At 44.0% G+C, this 16337-nt stretch overlaps 1 protein-coding gene across 2 annotated transcripts in view; it reads left to right on the top strand.

Moving 5' to 3' along the window:
- The window catches only part of LOC144125501 (neuroligin-4, Y-linked-like), a 338755-nt gene extending 324044 nt beyond the window's left edge, over window positions 1–14711 (top strand). The window contains exons 11-12 of one of the 2 annotated variants that reach the window (XM_077658945.1): window positions 5518–5723; window positions 12360–14711. In XM_077658945.1, the coding sequence (XP_077515071.1) occupies window positions 5518–5723; window positions 12360–12396 (243 nt within the window). In that variant the 3' untranslated portion in view covers window positions 12397–14711. Of the gene's footprint in view, window positions 1–5517; window positions 5728–12359 lie in introns of both variants that reach the window. The other variant, XM_077658946.1, reaches the window with a different exon arrangement.
- The last annotated feature ends 1626 nt before the right edge of the window (window positions 14712–16337 follow it).

Genomic DNA, 16337 nt, shown 5'->3' with positions numbered 1-16337 from the left:
GAATTTCAGTATAGCACCAGTCTCTCACAAGTGCAACCTTTCATTCCCATTAAGTTGTTTTGCAACTACTCTCTCTCTCTCTTCCTTCTTGTTCAGAAATAACCTCATATTAGTTAGCCATGACGGTATTAGTGCCATCTAGAAAATTCAGTCATGCATAAATCAGGGTTGCTAATGGATAAAGCGAGCATCCTTTCTCAGCTGCATTTTATGCCCCTCAATATAAACTTCACCACAAGCTTTGTTTGTTAAGTTAGCTTCACCGCAAAATGCTTATATGTGCAGCGGTGCACGCTTTACAGGCAAGCATAAACACTGCCTTGTCGAGCTATTCCCCCAAGGAAATCAGAAAAGGAGGGTTAAAAGAAGGGTAAAAGAAGCAAAAAAAAAAATATGGGAAAGTGCAGTAGAAAAATGAAGTGAAGGATTGAGACAGAAAATAAGGCGTACTGGGATTAGCTCAGCGGTCTATATATTAGACATGCTGCACGGTTGTTCGCCGAAAGTTAATTAAATATTTAAAAATACAAGCTCATTTTGTGATAATAAATTCAGCTAAATTTGCAGACGGCCAGCTGGTAGCCGCAGAAGTATTATTCGTTGCATTAATGCCTAACTATTAGCTGCGAAGGATAATCATCGTTTAATTACTGAATAAAAGCAAAAATTTTCGATTATAAACTTCTAGAGCATCGAAAGAAGCACTGAAATACTAGATTTCTGAACCAGTAGCCTTATTCTGAAAGTTATTTTCATGGATGTGAAAGAAGAGCCTACAACACACGGACCAGCTCGTGAGCATAATGATAACGACTGCGGCTGATTCGTCTTGGTCATGACGTAACGAAGGCCAGTAAGCTCGGTCGATGAACAATGAAATGCTCACACATTCAGCAGCTTAATTTTCCGCCGCTTTGCTCAAAGCATGCACAAATATCAATCGAAATATAGGTACTGAGTATACTGTTGGGTATTGGTTGTGCATATCCAACAATTCCGGGGCAAAATCATTTTTGAGCGATAAATCGTTCATGAACGCAATTTTTTTTATATAATGTAAAATTTTAATATCACCATCAATATATTTGCAGATCACCTGATGGCAGTCTTGCATTCTTTATTTCTATCGACGTTTTCGCTATCATCAAAAGCGTTCCCCACTTATTTTCTATGACAGTCTTCAGTGTTCGATGCGATCAATGAAAACATTTCAAAAGAAAGTTTCTGCTACAAGTCAGAAGGACAGACCATTACCTTCAATATTTCCATGTCAGTATCTTACAATTTTCCAGTTTTCAAAACTTTTGTCCGACAATGTTAGACATGCATCCTACAAGATTCTAAGTGAATTATTCTACGAACCTCGAGCAGTTTAAAAGTAAAATATTGGTAGTAACACAATGATAACGTAACTATACAACAGTACATGTTTCTATACCGGGTGTATACAAAAGTAATTCTTCATAACTTCCAGGCCCAGCACGGGCGCACTGCAATGACGGAAAAGGAAATGCAACAGGTTTATTTTATGTTTTAGTGCAAAAATACTCGGGCTATATTATAATAAATCTCGTTAAGTACTCACTTTAACCTTTTGTACCACATAAAACCCACCGATTCTATTTACATTTCTCTCTTCGCTTTTCATGGCCAGAGATAAGAAAACAAGCACAGCAACACATCAGTTTGCAGTTAAAAAAAGACGAAATCTGTGCAAGCCAGAGCTCTAGATCGTGGCATTTCTTCATGATTTTTTTTCTGACTTCAAAGAATTTTCTTTTGTACTCGCGATAAGTTAAAACTATCAGTTATATTCAGAATGCTGCATCCGCAAGCCGATGTCACACGAAGGCAGACCGTATAGCTTACAGCACAGTAGACCGTTATTACCTTCCGAATCGTTGCTCCTTTCCATGGCACGCCATCAATATTGGTCTGAAGAAGCGCCAGCAAAATCTGGCACGCCAAGCATCCATCGAAATTCTCGTCGGTTTTCCCGGCCTTTGCTTGTGCGTTTTCCAACTGGGCGGCTCTAGCCCTCGTCATACTATCATCGACTCTTACGAAAGCAGAAAAAGGTTTCTTTTATACACGTGCGCTAGAAGTCATGCGCAGGGCGCTACGATTTTATTTAATGCAAGCCATCGATCAAAGCAAATAAATTAAAACGGCATGCCCCTAATCTTATTACGAGGAGGGCTTCTCTAATTTCATGATAAACGAGAGGGTCAGAACGTATTTCAAAACAGAGCACGAAAAGAATACCGGCGACCAGGGCCGCCAGCCAGCGAGTCTCCGCTGACCCTTCGACCCGTGTCGTCATTCGGAGAGAAGTGTGTTTAGTTATACTTCCCCGACTAATGCGCCGAGAGCAGAACTGTGTCTCGCCGTCTCATTATCGCCATTCCAGAGGGCTCGATTTGTCGTGGACGTTCTAGCGGGAGAACATCGGCTTTCTCTTTGTTTGGAACCGTCCCCAATTAAAGCGGGCGCATTGGAGACGGCCGAATTTGTCACTGCAAAGTGCATAAAGAATCGGGAGTCCCCCCACCCCCGCCCACCCCCCAAAAAAAGACTTTTGCGTGGTTTGTTTATTTTTTCTTGATTTCGTTCTATACGACATAGTTTCTAGGCCTGTCTCAGGCCATCTGTTAGGTGTCTTTGAAGTAGAGCGCCAATGCTAATCTTTCTGGAGCGGTCCTTCTCTGTTTTATTCAAAACTAGAAATAGATCGCCGACATAGCATCGACTAAGTGAACAAATGGCCTGCAAATGGAGTTGTTGCGCTCATTGTTCCAGTCAAATTCGTTTTTTTTTTGCTTTTGTGCTTGATTACAAAGATTTCTTTGTCTTCTTGTTCCTTCGAAAATTGGTCACAACATTATTGTAAATGCAATGCCTTTAAGACCAGCATTAATTGGAATGTGCGAGCTCCGATTATGCCCTTCCACTTTTTTTTTAACTTCTCTTTAACGGATGCCATGACTGTGTAACTTACCTTAACGCGGTTTTCGTTCTCTAGAACCTAAAATTAAGGTTCTTCTTCACACTGAGAAAGCTGTGTGTGGAGCTCTTTACATATCACTGAAAACGTATGGTTTGCATTTCTCTCATTAGACACCAATAACTGCTTCAAATTCACCTTCTGAAGTGTCATCCGGCTACGGAGCACGAGTTTAAGGATTAGTCGTGATCATTGCGGCCTTTTTTTTTATGGATGTGACATGCGAAAATGATCGTGTACAAGACTTTCGGTTTACTTTAACGAACCTTAAGTGGTCGAAGCCCCCATCGACAGCATTTTCCTAAGGCAACAAAGTTGCTCTTTCAGGCAAAACTATATTTCCCTGATAAAAAAAGTCCTTGAGAATATATCTCCCGCATTCCCAATGTAGCACCTTCCTTGCACTATTCCTTTTTTTAAGTCTTCACTTCCGATTCCTATGAGCATAATATTCGCATCTCATTAATTCATTTGTTTTGTGTTTTCTTTCATTCAATATTTTTGTAGAAAGGAAACAAGCAAAAAGTCGTTATGAGGGACTTGACAAGTCGTTGCCCCCATACAGTTTCGCTAGCAGCAACACCTAACTCAAACCACTGACGCAGTCCAGCTTTTGGAAATATTCACATCGAATAAAGAAGGACAAAAGTTCTTTCTACACAAGCTCCACGACTCATGGCAGATAAAATCAGTAATACGTACGCAGGCAGTGGAAAATTCGAGCTATGTGGTACATAATGACGTCAGTTTTAGTGAATTCAGACCGGCAGTGACATTTATATTCATTCAGTAAACGGGGCCGAGAATAGCGCAGCATTTTTTCTGCGAGGACGCTCTCGTTGCAGCGGCGGATTCATTTGCGGACACTTTCCCTGTCTCAAAGATACGTTTCTGTTCGCGCTCAGGGTGATGAGGTATTTGCTTAAAAATTGGAATTCGGTCATTTCGCTTTTTTCAGAAAGTTTCAGTAGCATTTTCAACCGAAAAGTTGACTTAGTCGAAAGTAGTGAGTGCCATTTTTTTCGTATTTGATTAAGTTTCGCCCAAACTGAATATTTAAAAAGGTGCAGAAAAATCTAGGTGCAAAATAAAGATTCCACTTGGTTCGGAAGTATATAAAAAATTTCGATCCAGAACTACCACCAAACCGCTAAGCTTCTCTTGTTCACTTGATCGCTCAAGTGCAGGTGTTTTTAAAACAATCACTTAAATACACACGAAAAAAAATTTTCATGTTTCTTGCTTTTGCATCAAAAATAACTGCGAGCTTCTGCAGTTCTCCCATTCAAGAACAACACAGACATACACAAGAAGATGCCTGCAAGCTTGGCCACGTAGCGCGTGAACAAATGAGTTGCTGAAAACAAAATGAAAGAAGCCAAACCGTCGTGAGAACAGCATGCTGACGAATAGCTAGGATGGCCAAGGCGAGAATAGTTTATGAAGGAACGAGGCATAGACAAAATTCTTGAGTCTGTCAGTTCATATCTGTCCTGTTTCACCGCTAATTAATCTTGTCTCTGTCTTTAAAGCAATTCGCCAGAGCACTTTTCTCAGGATGCTATATCAACTCTCTCAATCCAAGCCTCCTCAAATCACGCACCGTTTTTTTTTTTGATCGAATGAAGCAGTGAATACGACCGCTGGTCACCTGACTGCACCTGTAAGACAGGACTGAAGAGCACACAATGGACGAGGACACAAGGAAAGAAGCGACGAGACACACGAGCACCGACTTACAGCGGCTTGTTTCGAACCGTGGCCCGGAATATATAGATATATCACGCATTCGCGGAAAGCGGAACATTCAGACACTGACGGAAGTACAAAATTTCCTTATGGGTAAAAGCGATTGATGGCTTCGATACGCAAGAGCCACCTAAACGATCTATCATATTGGCTTCGATAAGTTCACGAGTCAGTTTACATCTGCTTTTGTAAATAACAGTGCAGTGTTGGCAGACAGGATGACACATGGAAAGTTGATTTGACTCGCCTTCGTTTTCATCTACACTGTTATTATCTGGCTGGCATATTCTGCAGCGTGCGTCAGGAACCCCACCTCGCTTTTCAGACAACTTTCTTGCCTTGTGTCCTAGTCCACTGTGCGCTGTTCCATCCTATGATGCTATACCAACATGCCCAAACTGCCGCGTTCATGATCCACCTGTAACTTCCCAAAAAATCATGGCTGCAGCAAAAAAAAAAGCGTACAAGAGAATACCTCCCCTACGAATGTCGACGGTGCAAGCATCAACTGATAGACAACAGCATTTACAGGAATTCGGGACAAGTGCTCCTAGTTCCATTGGCTGCCGGGCCACGTGGCACACGGCTCTGAACCTTCAAAAATTGCGCGTTCATATCATCCGTGAATTTAGAAAGATAAAGACGGAGTGGTTGCAGAAAACAGAACGCGATAGGTCGTTATAGGCATAACGGCATTGGCGGGGTGCTGTCCCGAATTCCTGGAGACGCTAGAACGATGCTTGCGTCACGTGGTGCTCGCACAGGTGCCTCCGAAGCCGAACAGCCTCCTCCCGTCGGACCATCCGGAAGCTCAGCCCTTGCTCCCGCTGTCGGCGTCCGCGCGGGTCCTATCGCCCGGCGCGCACGCGACGCTCCTTAGGCATCACCAGCAGCAACAGCAACAGCAGCAGCAGCAGCAGCAGCAACAGACGCAGCAAGTCCCAAGCCACAACACTCAGGAGCTGTGCGTGTGAGTACGTAGCCACACCTTCCATTCCATCGTCTTCCTTCACCGCTGCCTGCCTTTCCGCCCTCTGTCTGCACTCACACTTCACGAGATCGTAGTACCGTGTCTTTGTGCTCCGCTGAAGCTGTATGGAAAGGAAACAAGGCTGCCGTATATATTTTTTTCAGTTAATGGTACAATTCTTGCGGTAGTGATGAAGCCAGGGCGTTGTTGAATCCGAATCCTTCAGCAGTGATATCAGCGGCAGAGCTTTCTGTGACGCTTCATGAAGATGCCATCCGGTGTCTCAGGCCACATGCTGGCAGGAGGAATAATGCGCTGTTCAGAAAGATTGGGCAGCTTCGCGAGCTGCCAAATTGCAGACGTACTTACGTAACCATACATAGCACCTTGTTATTTTGAGATCAACACTAGATCCCCTCGAAGTTTCTCTACCGTCTTGATGAAAAGGACGTTTAATGTATTTGTGCATTTATTTAGTTTTGATATCTTATTTTAATCATTGTGTGGATAAAAGATTCTTGAACAGGGTCACAATTTTAGCAGGAGTGTCCTAAATTTTAATGACTTAAAATCTTGCAGACTAAAAGATTTAACGATAAGTTCCTTCAAACATTTGTATCACAAGTATCACAGTGTGGTATAGGCTGTGCTTAAAATATACAGAATGTGCATCTAGCGAGACAGATAACTATTTATACAAGCCCCGGCGTATCTATACAATATTAGTTGTTCAAGTAATGGTTCGTCGCTGTAATAGTTCCCATTTTCAGTTCATGAACTACAGCTTCGACCGCTCATTATTTGAAGCTATATATCTGGGCGCAGATGTCATGTGCATCACCGATTAGATGTTTTGTCACAGTTTTGAAATGTCAACTCGATAAATTGCGCAGTCATCGGCGGAGAGCCGACTCGGTTGTTATTTAGGTTTTCGCAAGCATTTACCGATAAAAAGAAAAATGTAATCCGGAAAATCTTCCCAGTGACAGGCTGAAGGCAACTTCAAGAGGAGAGACTCGTATGCATTAGCTGTTGCGAAACGTTTTCTATTAAAAAGCAGTTTCTCAACCAGAGCAGGAAAGTTAGAGCAGTATTTAATTTTATTTTTTTAGTTTCAGGCGAAATATCGGGCAGGCAACATTCTTAAAGGCTTCGGAATAAAATCTAGAAATACACATTCAGTGTCAAGTGTGTTGTTCACCGGAAACGAAAACGTTGTCAGTAACAGCAACAAGTTCTGTCTCACGAGAAAATTAATTACGGAATCCATGCTAATGAAGTGGAAGAAAGGAATTGCTTTCAAGAAAGCTGGCAAGATTTGATTAAACGATATGCTCGAATAACCTGCTGGGAATACTAGTTAAGTTAATGATATATGCCTACAATTAATGGTACCACGTTAGCCGCTTTCAGTCCCGGCTAACTCACCGTTAGTTAGTGACAGCAAAATTTGTGAGGCATATTTAATCAGTATCCTAAGAGCGATATAAAACTTTGATTTACTAGCACCTTCATTGCAAGATTAAGAAAACTTAAGATTTTTATTAAGCGTATGGTGTAAACAAAGTCAATGAAAATGAAATCAGGCATACTAAAAAATTCCTAGAGTAAAAGTAGAGTAAAAGGCGTTAGTCCAAGAACTCGGGAATTACAACGTTAGAAACGTTGCAGCATTCAGGACGTGCGACTGTGACGCCATTACAGTATTTCAGAGGCAAGATATGTCATGGCATATGACGTTTAACGTCCCAAAGCGACGCTGAGTGACGTCGTAGTGGAGGACACCGGATAAATTTTGACAGCCTGGGAAATTTTCATATGTACTTATATCACACAGCACATGGGCGTCTGCTCTCCGTCTCCATCGAAACGCGGCAACAGCGACCGGAATAATACCGCACCTTCGAGCTAAGCAGCCGAGCAGTGGCAAACCTACACCATTGTCAAGGTGTTCGTTTTATAACCACCAGTAATAATCCGAAATTTCAAATCACGATCATTTCGTGAGCGTGCACTGAGAATGTAATCCGTCGTGCAGTGCGCATCCCCGCTGATATTCTTCGGCTTTGTTAACGATTAAACTGCTCTGCCCATTTTTCATTAACGTAAGACTGAACGCAACACACATACTTTGTAGCCTGCCAGTTGCGCGAGTGATATGAACGAATGTCAGGGGTGATTAAGTGTCCCCTCAAAGTTAGAGTTAGAGAACAGCGCTTGCTCTTCCATGGAGTAATGACGTATAGTTCACTCCGTATTTAAAGGAGAACTCCGTCTTAGATGATTAATCTTCGTTGTCGCCAAATAACGGTCTTCGTTTATACACCTAATTCTAAGCACATGGTTTGCGTCTCGACAAACCGTTCTCGCCTGGGGTTGAGCTTCGTTACATTTGTTGCAGCGTGTCCTCTTTGGAGTCTTACCTAAACAGATCAGTTCGGAAAGCAAAGACATATTATCTATCGGCGAACAAAAAAAAATATGTACCCTTATGCATCTTTCAGGCTTCGTGTATTGACTGCTCGACTCGGATAGGGGCACAAAGATCGCAGCCTCTCTCGTTGGTATGCTAGGCAACAAACCGACAGACTCGAAGAAAAATAACAAAAGCTCTGACGCACGTCCTTCAGCCAAGAGAAGAAGGTGGGCAAGACAGAGCCCACGAATGACACCCCGTGAACCAGGAGCACAACCAAGCAGATAACAAACACCGATGCCCCTTAATCCTCACGGCAAACTGGAACTTCGTCCCCCCGACCACCCAACCGCCTCTAGCCTGTCGTCACTTATTTTCTCTCCCTTTTCTCGTCTCGCCCACTTTGTCGGCTCTTCCTTTGTCCGCGCACAACAACGTCAGTGCCGCGAAAGCCGCATTCGTGCGCTCGTCCCGCCGTCGACGCCTCATTTCGTCACAAGCAGCCGCGCTTCGTTACACCCATTCCACTCAGCGCCGGGAATTCTGCACTCCATCAGAACCGTCCTGGGCGCCTGGCGGACGCAACCACGGTCGATGAGAGCGCGTGAAAAATATATACTGCGCCGCTGCCCATAACCAGCAGCAGCAGCGGCGACGAAGGAGGCGTGCGAAAGAGGCGGCCTGGCAGGTCACATTTTTCTCTTGCGCTGCCGCTTCCCTCTATCTCCTCGTATTCTTCCCTTCTTTCCTTTCTCTTCGTTCCCTCCTTCGCGCTTCTGGTCGTTAATGTAGCGGCGTCGGACCGTTATACCCAGGTGATCGATGAACGCTTTTCCTCATTCTACAGGCTGCAAGTCCGCGTCGAAAGTTCACAAATATCAAAGGCGCACCACCCATTATAATATTTTTTTTGTTCTTTATTCTCTTCGCGCTCCCGCATACGGCGAGAGAGCTCGCGTGGACACGCAGTCCCTCTTTCGCAGAAAAAAAAAAGTAAGGAGAAAAAAATTAAGAGCATGGGCATTTATAAATTTAAAGCACGGTTATCTCTCTGGCCGAGATTTATACGCGACCAGCCGCCTCGTTGTATTTTCTTTATGCGCGCTGCGCTCTCGTGCGCTTGGTTAGCGTCGTCGTCGCCCTTGGATGCGTCAAGACTTTCTTTTCGCCCCAAAAAGTGGCGCCATTACGGACGGCGTGACAGCGGAGCGGCTCGAAAGCGCGTGACGTTATTTCCGCGTCATCTCGGCTTGTGGCCGGGCAGCTCTGTCGTACGGTGTGTAAGTTTCAATTTGTCTTGAGCGTCGCGCGGTTGTTCGACCGCCGCTAGGTCTGTCGCTGACTGACATGTGTTGAACTTGGCTTACTGTGATCTATTTCGAAGCCGCTGTTTAGACGCTACCCCATTGCCACATGGGCTGTGCATGTGTTTTACTTCACAATTATGTGCAAGAAGCAACATTGAAGGTACACTTGCGACAAATTGCGTTTGGCCTGCAATCGATAAATTACCGCCATAGAACGACAAAAACGCTAGTTCCACTGAAAACCGAGGTTTTATAATCTAAGAAAAGCAAAAAAAAATGGTAGGGTTCTAACGTAGTTAAACCGAGTAGACGCGCGAAAGAAAGCATGTGTTTAGCATGTGGTTGAATCATGGTTTTGCTTTGCTGGGTCGTCTGCACGTATGGCGACGATATTAATTTCAGGTTAAGCTCTGATCGAGATTAAGCTGATCTGATCTGTTCGCGCCGCAGATGGAAGTTGATGAATACGGCAATGTGCAATGAACAGCGCGAGAGTGGGCTGCAGTTTAACACGAGGCGTGATTGGCTGCGGCGATAACATAGTGCTCTCCTGCACTGGCCCGTCTTTTGCAGCTTTGGTCGTGAAGTAGGGCTTTCGCTCTAAAAATGAAATGGAGGTGTACCCATCACGAGCCGATTTCACAAGTAAGCTGTTGTGCATGGACAGTTTTTTTTATGCATATCTCAGAGGCTGCGCTACGTGGTCATTACTTTGAAAACGGTGATCACGGAGTCCTTTTTCAATACGTCACCAGTTTGAATCAAGTGGCGGGAAAATTTTAAAATTTAATTGTAGCAGCAACGAATGTATATTTTTCTGTCGGACAAGCATCAACACAGCCCCGAAAAATGCCACAGAATTGATTTTTACTAAGAACAAAAATTGAATGTAGTTGTCGTCCGTGTTCCTTTAACCAAATTTCTGAAATCAAACCGACGTTGTTTTCAAACGCCGCTGGCGTTTGTAAAAAAAAAAAAGACCAAAATGTCGTTAGATAATTCACCGTCCTGATACAATGACGAGGTAACAAGGATTTACGAAAATCACAAATAAGGTCCGTGGATTGGATCTTTTCTGCGGCAGTCACATTTTGTTGCAGTGAAATGTAAAAGAAAAAACTTCCTGTATAACTAGATTTCGGTGCATATTAAACGTGATTGAAATTGGTCTAGACTGCTCTACGACGACGTTGCTTACCCTCGAGGTGCCTTTGCGAGGGTTGAAATGTGAAAGCTTAGTATTTTTAATGCATCTGTATCCTTCTGCTGAATGCAGTTTCCGGGGAAATTAAATCTGGCTTGAAGCAGGAAAAAAAAACGTCTATTTAGAGCACTACACCTTAGCTTGAAGGGATTGAGTAGATTACGAACTGCACTGATTCCTCTTTCCACCCACCAACCCTTTCTGCCCTGGCTCCACCCCTCTATTCCCGTAGTTTAAATCATAGAAAGCAAGATGCACGTGTTCCCTTCTCAACTCTTCATTATTTCTGCCATGAAATGCGTCTCTGTCGTTTTTCTTTCTTGATGTCATTGTTGTTTTTTATAATTTATTTTTTGTCGTTTCGCTATTGTAGCTCTAAGAGTAGATGCATAAGCTTTCTTCATTGTCAAGTGCACCAAAAATGCACGTAGTTACAAGCGGCGAAGTGTACATAGAAGTGGCTTCAGTAATTGCCAGGTCACAGGTAAATTCTTTCCCCTGTCATTTGGGTGACGTGCCGCAGATGATATTCTGTGACGTGTAGTTGCAAGCGACCACTTGTGCGGTGTTCACTAAATACTTACTTTATTGTATCGTCCTTCCCGTCCATGAAGTCATTTCCTCTCACCTGTCATCATCGTCATCATCATCAATGCACCTCTGCCATCACCAGCACAACTGCATTGCTATTGTACAACAACGCCTCAGGAAGGAGTGACCAAGCCTACAAGAAAAGGGTGATGCTTTTTCTGAGGGTGAAAACTGTTGCTGCAGTGCCTGGTTTAAAAGTTATTTGTCTGTTTAATATGACAACCCATTCCTTATTAGAATTAGATATTTCAATTCGAATAAAGACAAAATAGTAAGAACGAGAATGTTTTCTTATTATACACATACGGGCGCCTGCATGCATACATGTGTTTATCAATTTGGTGCGCATGAGCATATACGTATGTGTTTAACGTGTGTGTACGAGCGTGAATGTGTGTAATTGTGTATGTGCGATTTATGTATCAAGGTATGAAAAGTATAAAAGCGGGAGAAAAGGATAGGAGACAACCGTTGAAACTAAGCACCTTGTTTAGACATTAATACTGGCATTTCGCAGGCCGGGCTCGTAATTAATTTAGCTTGGCAGAACTGATACGAAACACAGGCACCAATCTCCCGGCCAATCTGCTCGCTTTTAATTCATCAGACCAGCATGGGATACAACATTTTGTTACTTGAAAACGAGGTAAGCATCAATCTGCTACCTTGTATTAGTCACTGTCAGTGAAACTCTTCGTATTTTGTTTATTTTCTATACAAATGCCGTTTCAGAGCCAAATGTACTGTAACATCTTTTTTTTGTTCCTGTTTTTCCAGGGCGACAGGCCTTAGTCAGCTGGCAAAAACACATTTTGCCTGTATGTGCTGGGTTTTTCGGTAAAACACCGAAACGCAATGAATTCATTTGATTTAATCTCAGCTTACGTCGATCAATCCCTATCAGGCCATACGACAACTAGTGCTCCGCACCACTTTGCAAGTTGCATCTCGCATACTTGAAGCATGCCAGTTCTGAAATCGAAGCACCTGCAGCCCATCATCAATCAAACATGACATCTGGGAACCGCGTGGGGGCGTGCACTCTGACAACTCGCGCCACACGATCGCTTATCTATGTCTCCTTTCTTTTCCCCTCCGCTCGCTGCTGCCACGGACAGTAGCTTCCGGGACCGGAGGGAAGAGACAACAGTCTAGCATCGGTGGTGGTGGCGCGGTGGCCTTCCGGGCGCGGACTTTGGCGAGGAGCTGCCGCACTGGGGACGAGCGGCGCTGGAGAAACAATAAGGACTGTACGCGCCGACATCTTCTCCCTTCGTCTCTTCCCCGCCCCTCCGACCGCGACGGGGCAGGGCAAGAGGGCGCCTCGAGCGGCGGAACAGGACTCACGCCCCGCACCTTATCCTCCCCCCTTCCTGCGGGGAAACAAAGGACTCCTTCTCTCCAGATCGAAGAAGGAGAGAGAGTGACAACAAAGGCAGGAGCGACCGACTTTCAGCCCACAAGGCTTCCGTTCGTCGATACGTGCGCCGCGGAAACATCAGGCTGCGTTTGTTTCCTGCGCTTGTGGTGTTGGTGGTGGTGGTAGTGGAGTTGGTAGTGGCGGCGGGACGTGCTGTGCGTGATTCCCGTTGGACGTGCGTGCTTTGTTTCGGTTGTACCGGCATCTGCGAGTGTTTGTGTGTGTGGCGTGCGCGATCTTGAACGTGGTCTCTCCGAGACATGTGGTCGTTGCTGGCCCGGTGATAAACCTTTCGACGCCCGTGCGCCTGCTAACGTTTTTGGCGGTTACCCGCTTCGACTTAGTAACCATGTGTTTCCTCTTTTTTTTCGAGACTAAACGCGCATGTGTGGCTGCTGTACAGAAATTGAAGTCCCTGTGGACACTGCATTTTTTCTTCCTCTTTTCTTTCTGTCTGCTATTCGTCTTCCTGGTGGACGCAGGCCGCATTACAAGTAGCGTCAGCCGTTTGACGGAAGGGCCAGGGTGACACGACCGGTTAGAAAACCTTCCTCGTTACAGAAAACTCGCGGCGAAACGCAGCAGAGAGCGCCGTTCTTGCAAAGTATAACGATAGTTTCCATACCTGCGCGATCCTGTGTTTTCTGACATCAAGCACACACTCAGGAAACTACAGAAAAAAACTCGTGCGAAGAACACTTTTCGTAGGTCATTCATGAACTTGGGTGATATCAGAAAAATAGGCTTCGTCCCCTCTTTCATCGTCGCTTTTGTTATCTACAAGTCAATGACCCTTCCGTACTCCGAAGTCTTTGAGCGCCACGATGCGGGGTGATTTCACAGTGTAAGAAAGTTCTGATGATTTTCGAGTGATTAAAAATACCAGATACTCGGACTGGATACTTAAGTTTTCAGCTGAGCAATTCATGCGTTAATGTGATGACAGCTGCAGAGCTGTCATCTCGTGAGACGCTACGAGCGAATGTCTCTTGAACAAGGACGGATCTCATACACATTTTGCATCTATCTTTATCTGTCAATCCTGACTGAACAATGCGACCTGAACCACTGAACGAGAAGCCCGTGCTCAAGCGATGCAAGCGACACGGTTTGAGCGATTCGAGAGATATGTTTGGCGCAGAACCTTGTTTCTCTATAGCGTAGTTCACGAGTTGCATTTTTCTATAACATCGCAAACCTCTTTCTACGGCTGTTGTGCCCAACCAAATTGCAAATATTTCACTGTCTCTGTTTCAATCACTTTTTTTTTCATTTTTGTGAGATTCGTTAACGCAGAAAATATTGTGTGCTGTTCTTTTCAGATTCTGACATCAGTGCCTCCCTGTATGGAGATCATTATTTCGTTTCTATACTAAGCAGTTCCAGTTGGCAGGGAGTTGTCAATTCGTGTCTGTTTGAGAGATTGTTTACCTCAATTACAGTCACCAAGGGTATATTTGCTAGTTTTGTCTTGACCTGTCCTAAGCAGGCATTACAGAAAACCCAAAATTCTTCCTACAAACCTAATAGAACTTTGGGAGAAATGCAGCGATTTTAAATTATCCTGATTTGTTTTTGCTCATCTGCGTGGAGTAACGTAAAAACATCAATAAAACATCCTTTCTCGAACAGTGTCGTCTTCTCATATTTCTGTCGCGTTCTTATTCTTGAATTCAACCGTTGCTGTCCATGTTGATGCTCCGCAAGCGAACTGTTTGTTTGTAGGTGAAAGCGAACTGCTTCCACCTATTCTGCGACTTACGGCCGTGAGTAAAAAAAAAAGCAGTGCCCCGTTGGTTTGTTCTTTACAAGAACAATGCTACTGAATATTCTAACAGGCAACACCTTGATCCTTTTCTCATCATCCAAACTTCTCACTGTGAATGCGGTCTAACTCATTTATTTCTTTCTCCATGCCATTTCAATACTTTTTTGCTGTGACGCAGAAGTGACGAGTTCGAGGCTTATCCGACCATTTGTAGCTCGAAGCAATGTTCTGTATTGTTAAACACTTTTTTTTTGTGATTGAACTATTACATCATCCAGGGTCTTGAGCAGCTGTGTTTGCTTCACGCGACGACAGCCAAACGTTATGAACAATCCAGCCACGGTACCACCTTGCCATGGTGTGAGCTCCTGTGCTGCCAGCATGCAGAGCAAAGTGGCAACCTAACCCAAAAAAAAGAGAAAACGAGGGCTGAGCACATCTGTAATCACGTAGTCATCGTAGTCTGATACAACTCAAGCCAATGGCGTCTGCCGAATCTCATTACTCTGCTAACGTGACAATGCATGGAGTGGCAGACGAAAGGACACACTGCCCTCTCGATATGGTAAGTGGTAGTCCCATACCTGTATTGCGACACCGGCAGGGTCGTGAGACTCGGCAGACGCTATTGGCTGGAAGGAGGTTCTTTGGCGGGAAAATCAGCTTCATTTTTTAGTTGTATCCGGCTATGGTAATATCGCAACGGCTACCATGAGCATGTACGAACACGAAAAAGTTGGTATGTGCTGCCCTCTGCTCGCGTGACGTCACCGTGACAGCCATCTGTTCTTTTCAAAACCATGAAGTGCTCACGCTGGCTGAGTTCCTTGATCATTCTTTTGAAATTGCGATCTTCTGTCAGGGTAAGATCATGCAATTTAAGCACAAAAAAGGAATAATTTAAAATAACCTTTTTGTCCCTGTGCTGTTGTCACACTCTTTCTTTTGAACATCTGGAAGCTATCAGAAACCGCCTCAGCTCAGTGGCTGGAAAGCAAGCTGAAATTGCGATACGGCGGCCGCTGTCATCGCCAGCGGACAAATCGACCACAATTTTAATTACCTCGCTGAGGAGCCGAATGACAGGAAGCAATAATATACGTTAGCGTTTCATGATGCCAGCATTCGCCTTCCGCTCCTATACCGAATATTTCTATTTAAAAAAATTATTCCTGTCAACTGTTTCTGGTTGTGTTATTCCTTTATTTTTTAAGTCGTGCGTACGTGTTTGGTTTCAACTGCGAAGTTATCTAACTTCAAGCACCTAAAAATCTGCTTTGATGTAGTAACATGTACAACCTCCATGACGGTTAGAATGAATTGCCAAAATATATAAATATGGCGGCGGTGAAATAACTAGTCCTTTGTTATTTTTTATCTGCCAAAAGCTAGACAGAAGGAAAGCTCGTGCTTAAGTTTTGAAGGCCCCGCATTGGTGGTAATGCTCCGTCACCTGCATTTATCTGTCATCTCAAAAGCTATGCCTCTTTTTATCTCAGACATGTCGTGACGGGCGCTGTAGTGTCATCTTCACACCTTTAGGTTTAGGCGCCTAAAAAGTGCAAGTACCTACAGGCCACTTCGCAAACTTTTTATTGCCTTCTCTGATGACAAACAATTCGTTTCTCTAGCAGTGCTTGCGCCGACATTTTGTGCTCAGATACCTTCAGAATAATATTAAAGGACATAACTCACAAATAATGCCTCATGTAATAAATTAATAGAATGTGAAAATAAATCAATTAAACTTGCAAAGATGCGATCGCCTTGTATTTTGACTGCTTCCTTTTTTTTTTCCCGCGCCAAGCGCTTCGCCACTGTCGTATTATTACTTTCATTTTCTGACATTTTGTTTTCAAATCAAGAATGAATTGATAAAAAAATATGCTTGCGCTAAGTTTCGCGTTA

This window comes from Amblyomma americanum, chromosome 3, assembly GCF_052857255.1.
Source record: "Amblyomma americanum isolate KBUSLIRL-KWMA chromosome 3, ASM5285725v1, whole genome shotgun sequence".
In the NCBI taxonomy this organism is placed as follows: Eukaryota; Metazoa; Arthropoda; class Arachnida; order Ixodida; family Ixodidae; genus Amblyomma; species Amblyomma americanum.
The sequence above is the reverse complement of the archived record's forward strand: the minus strand, read 5'-3'. Positions and strand labels throughout refer to the sequence as shown.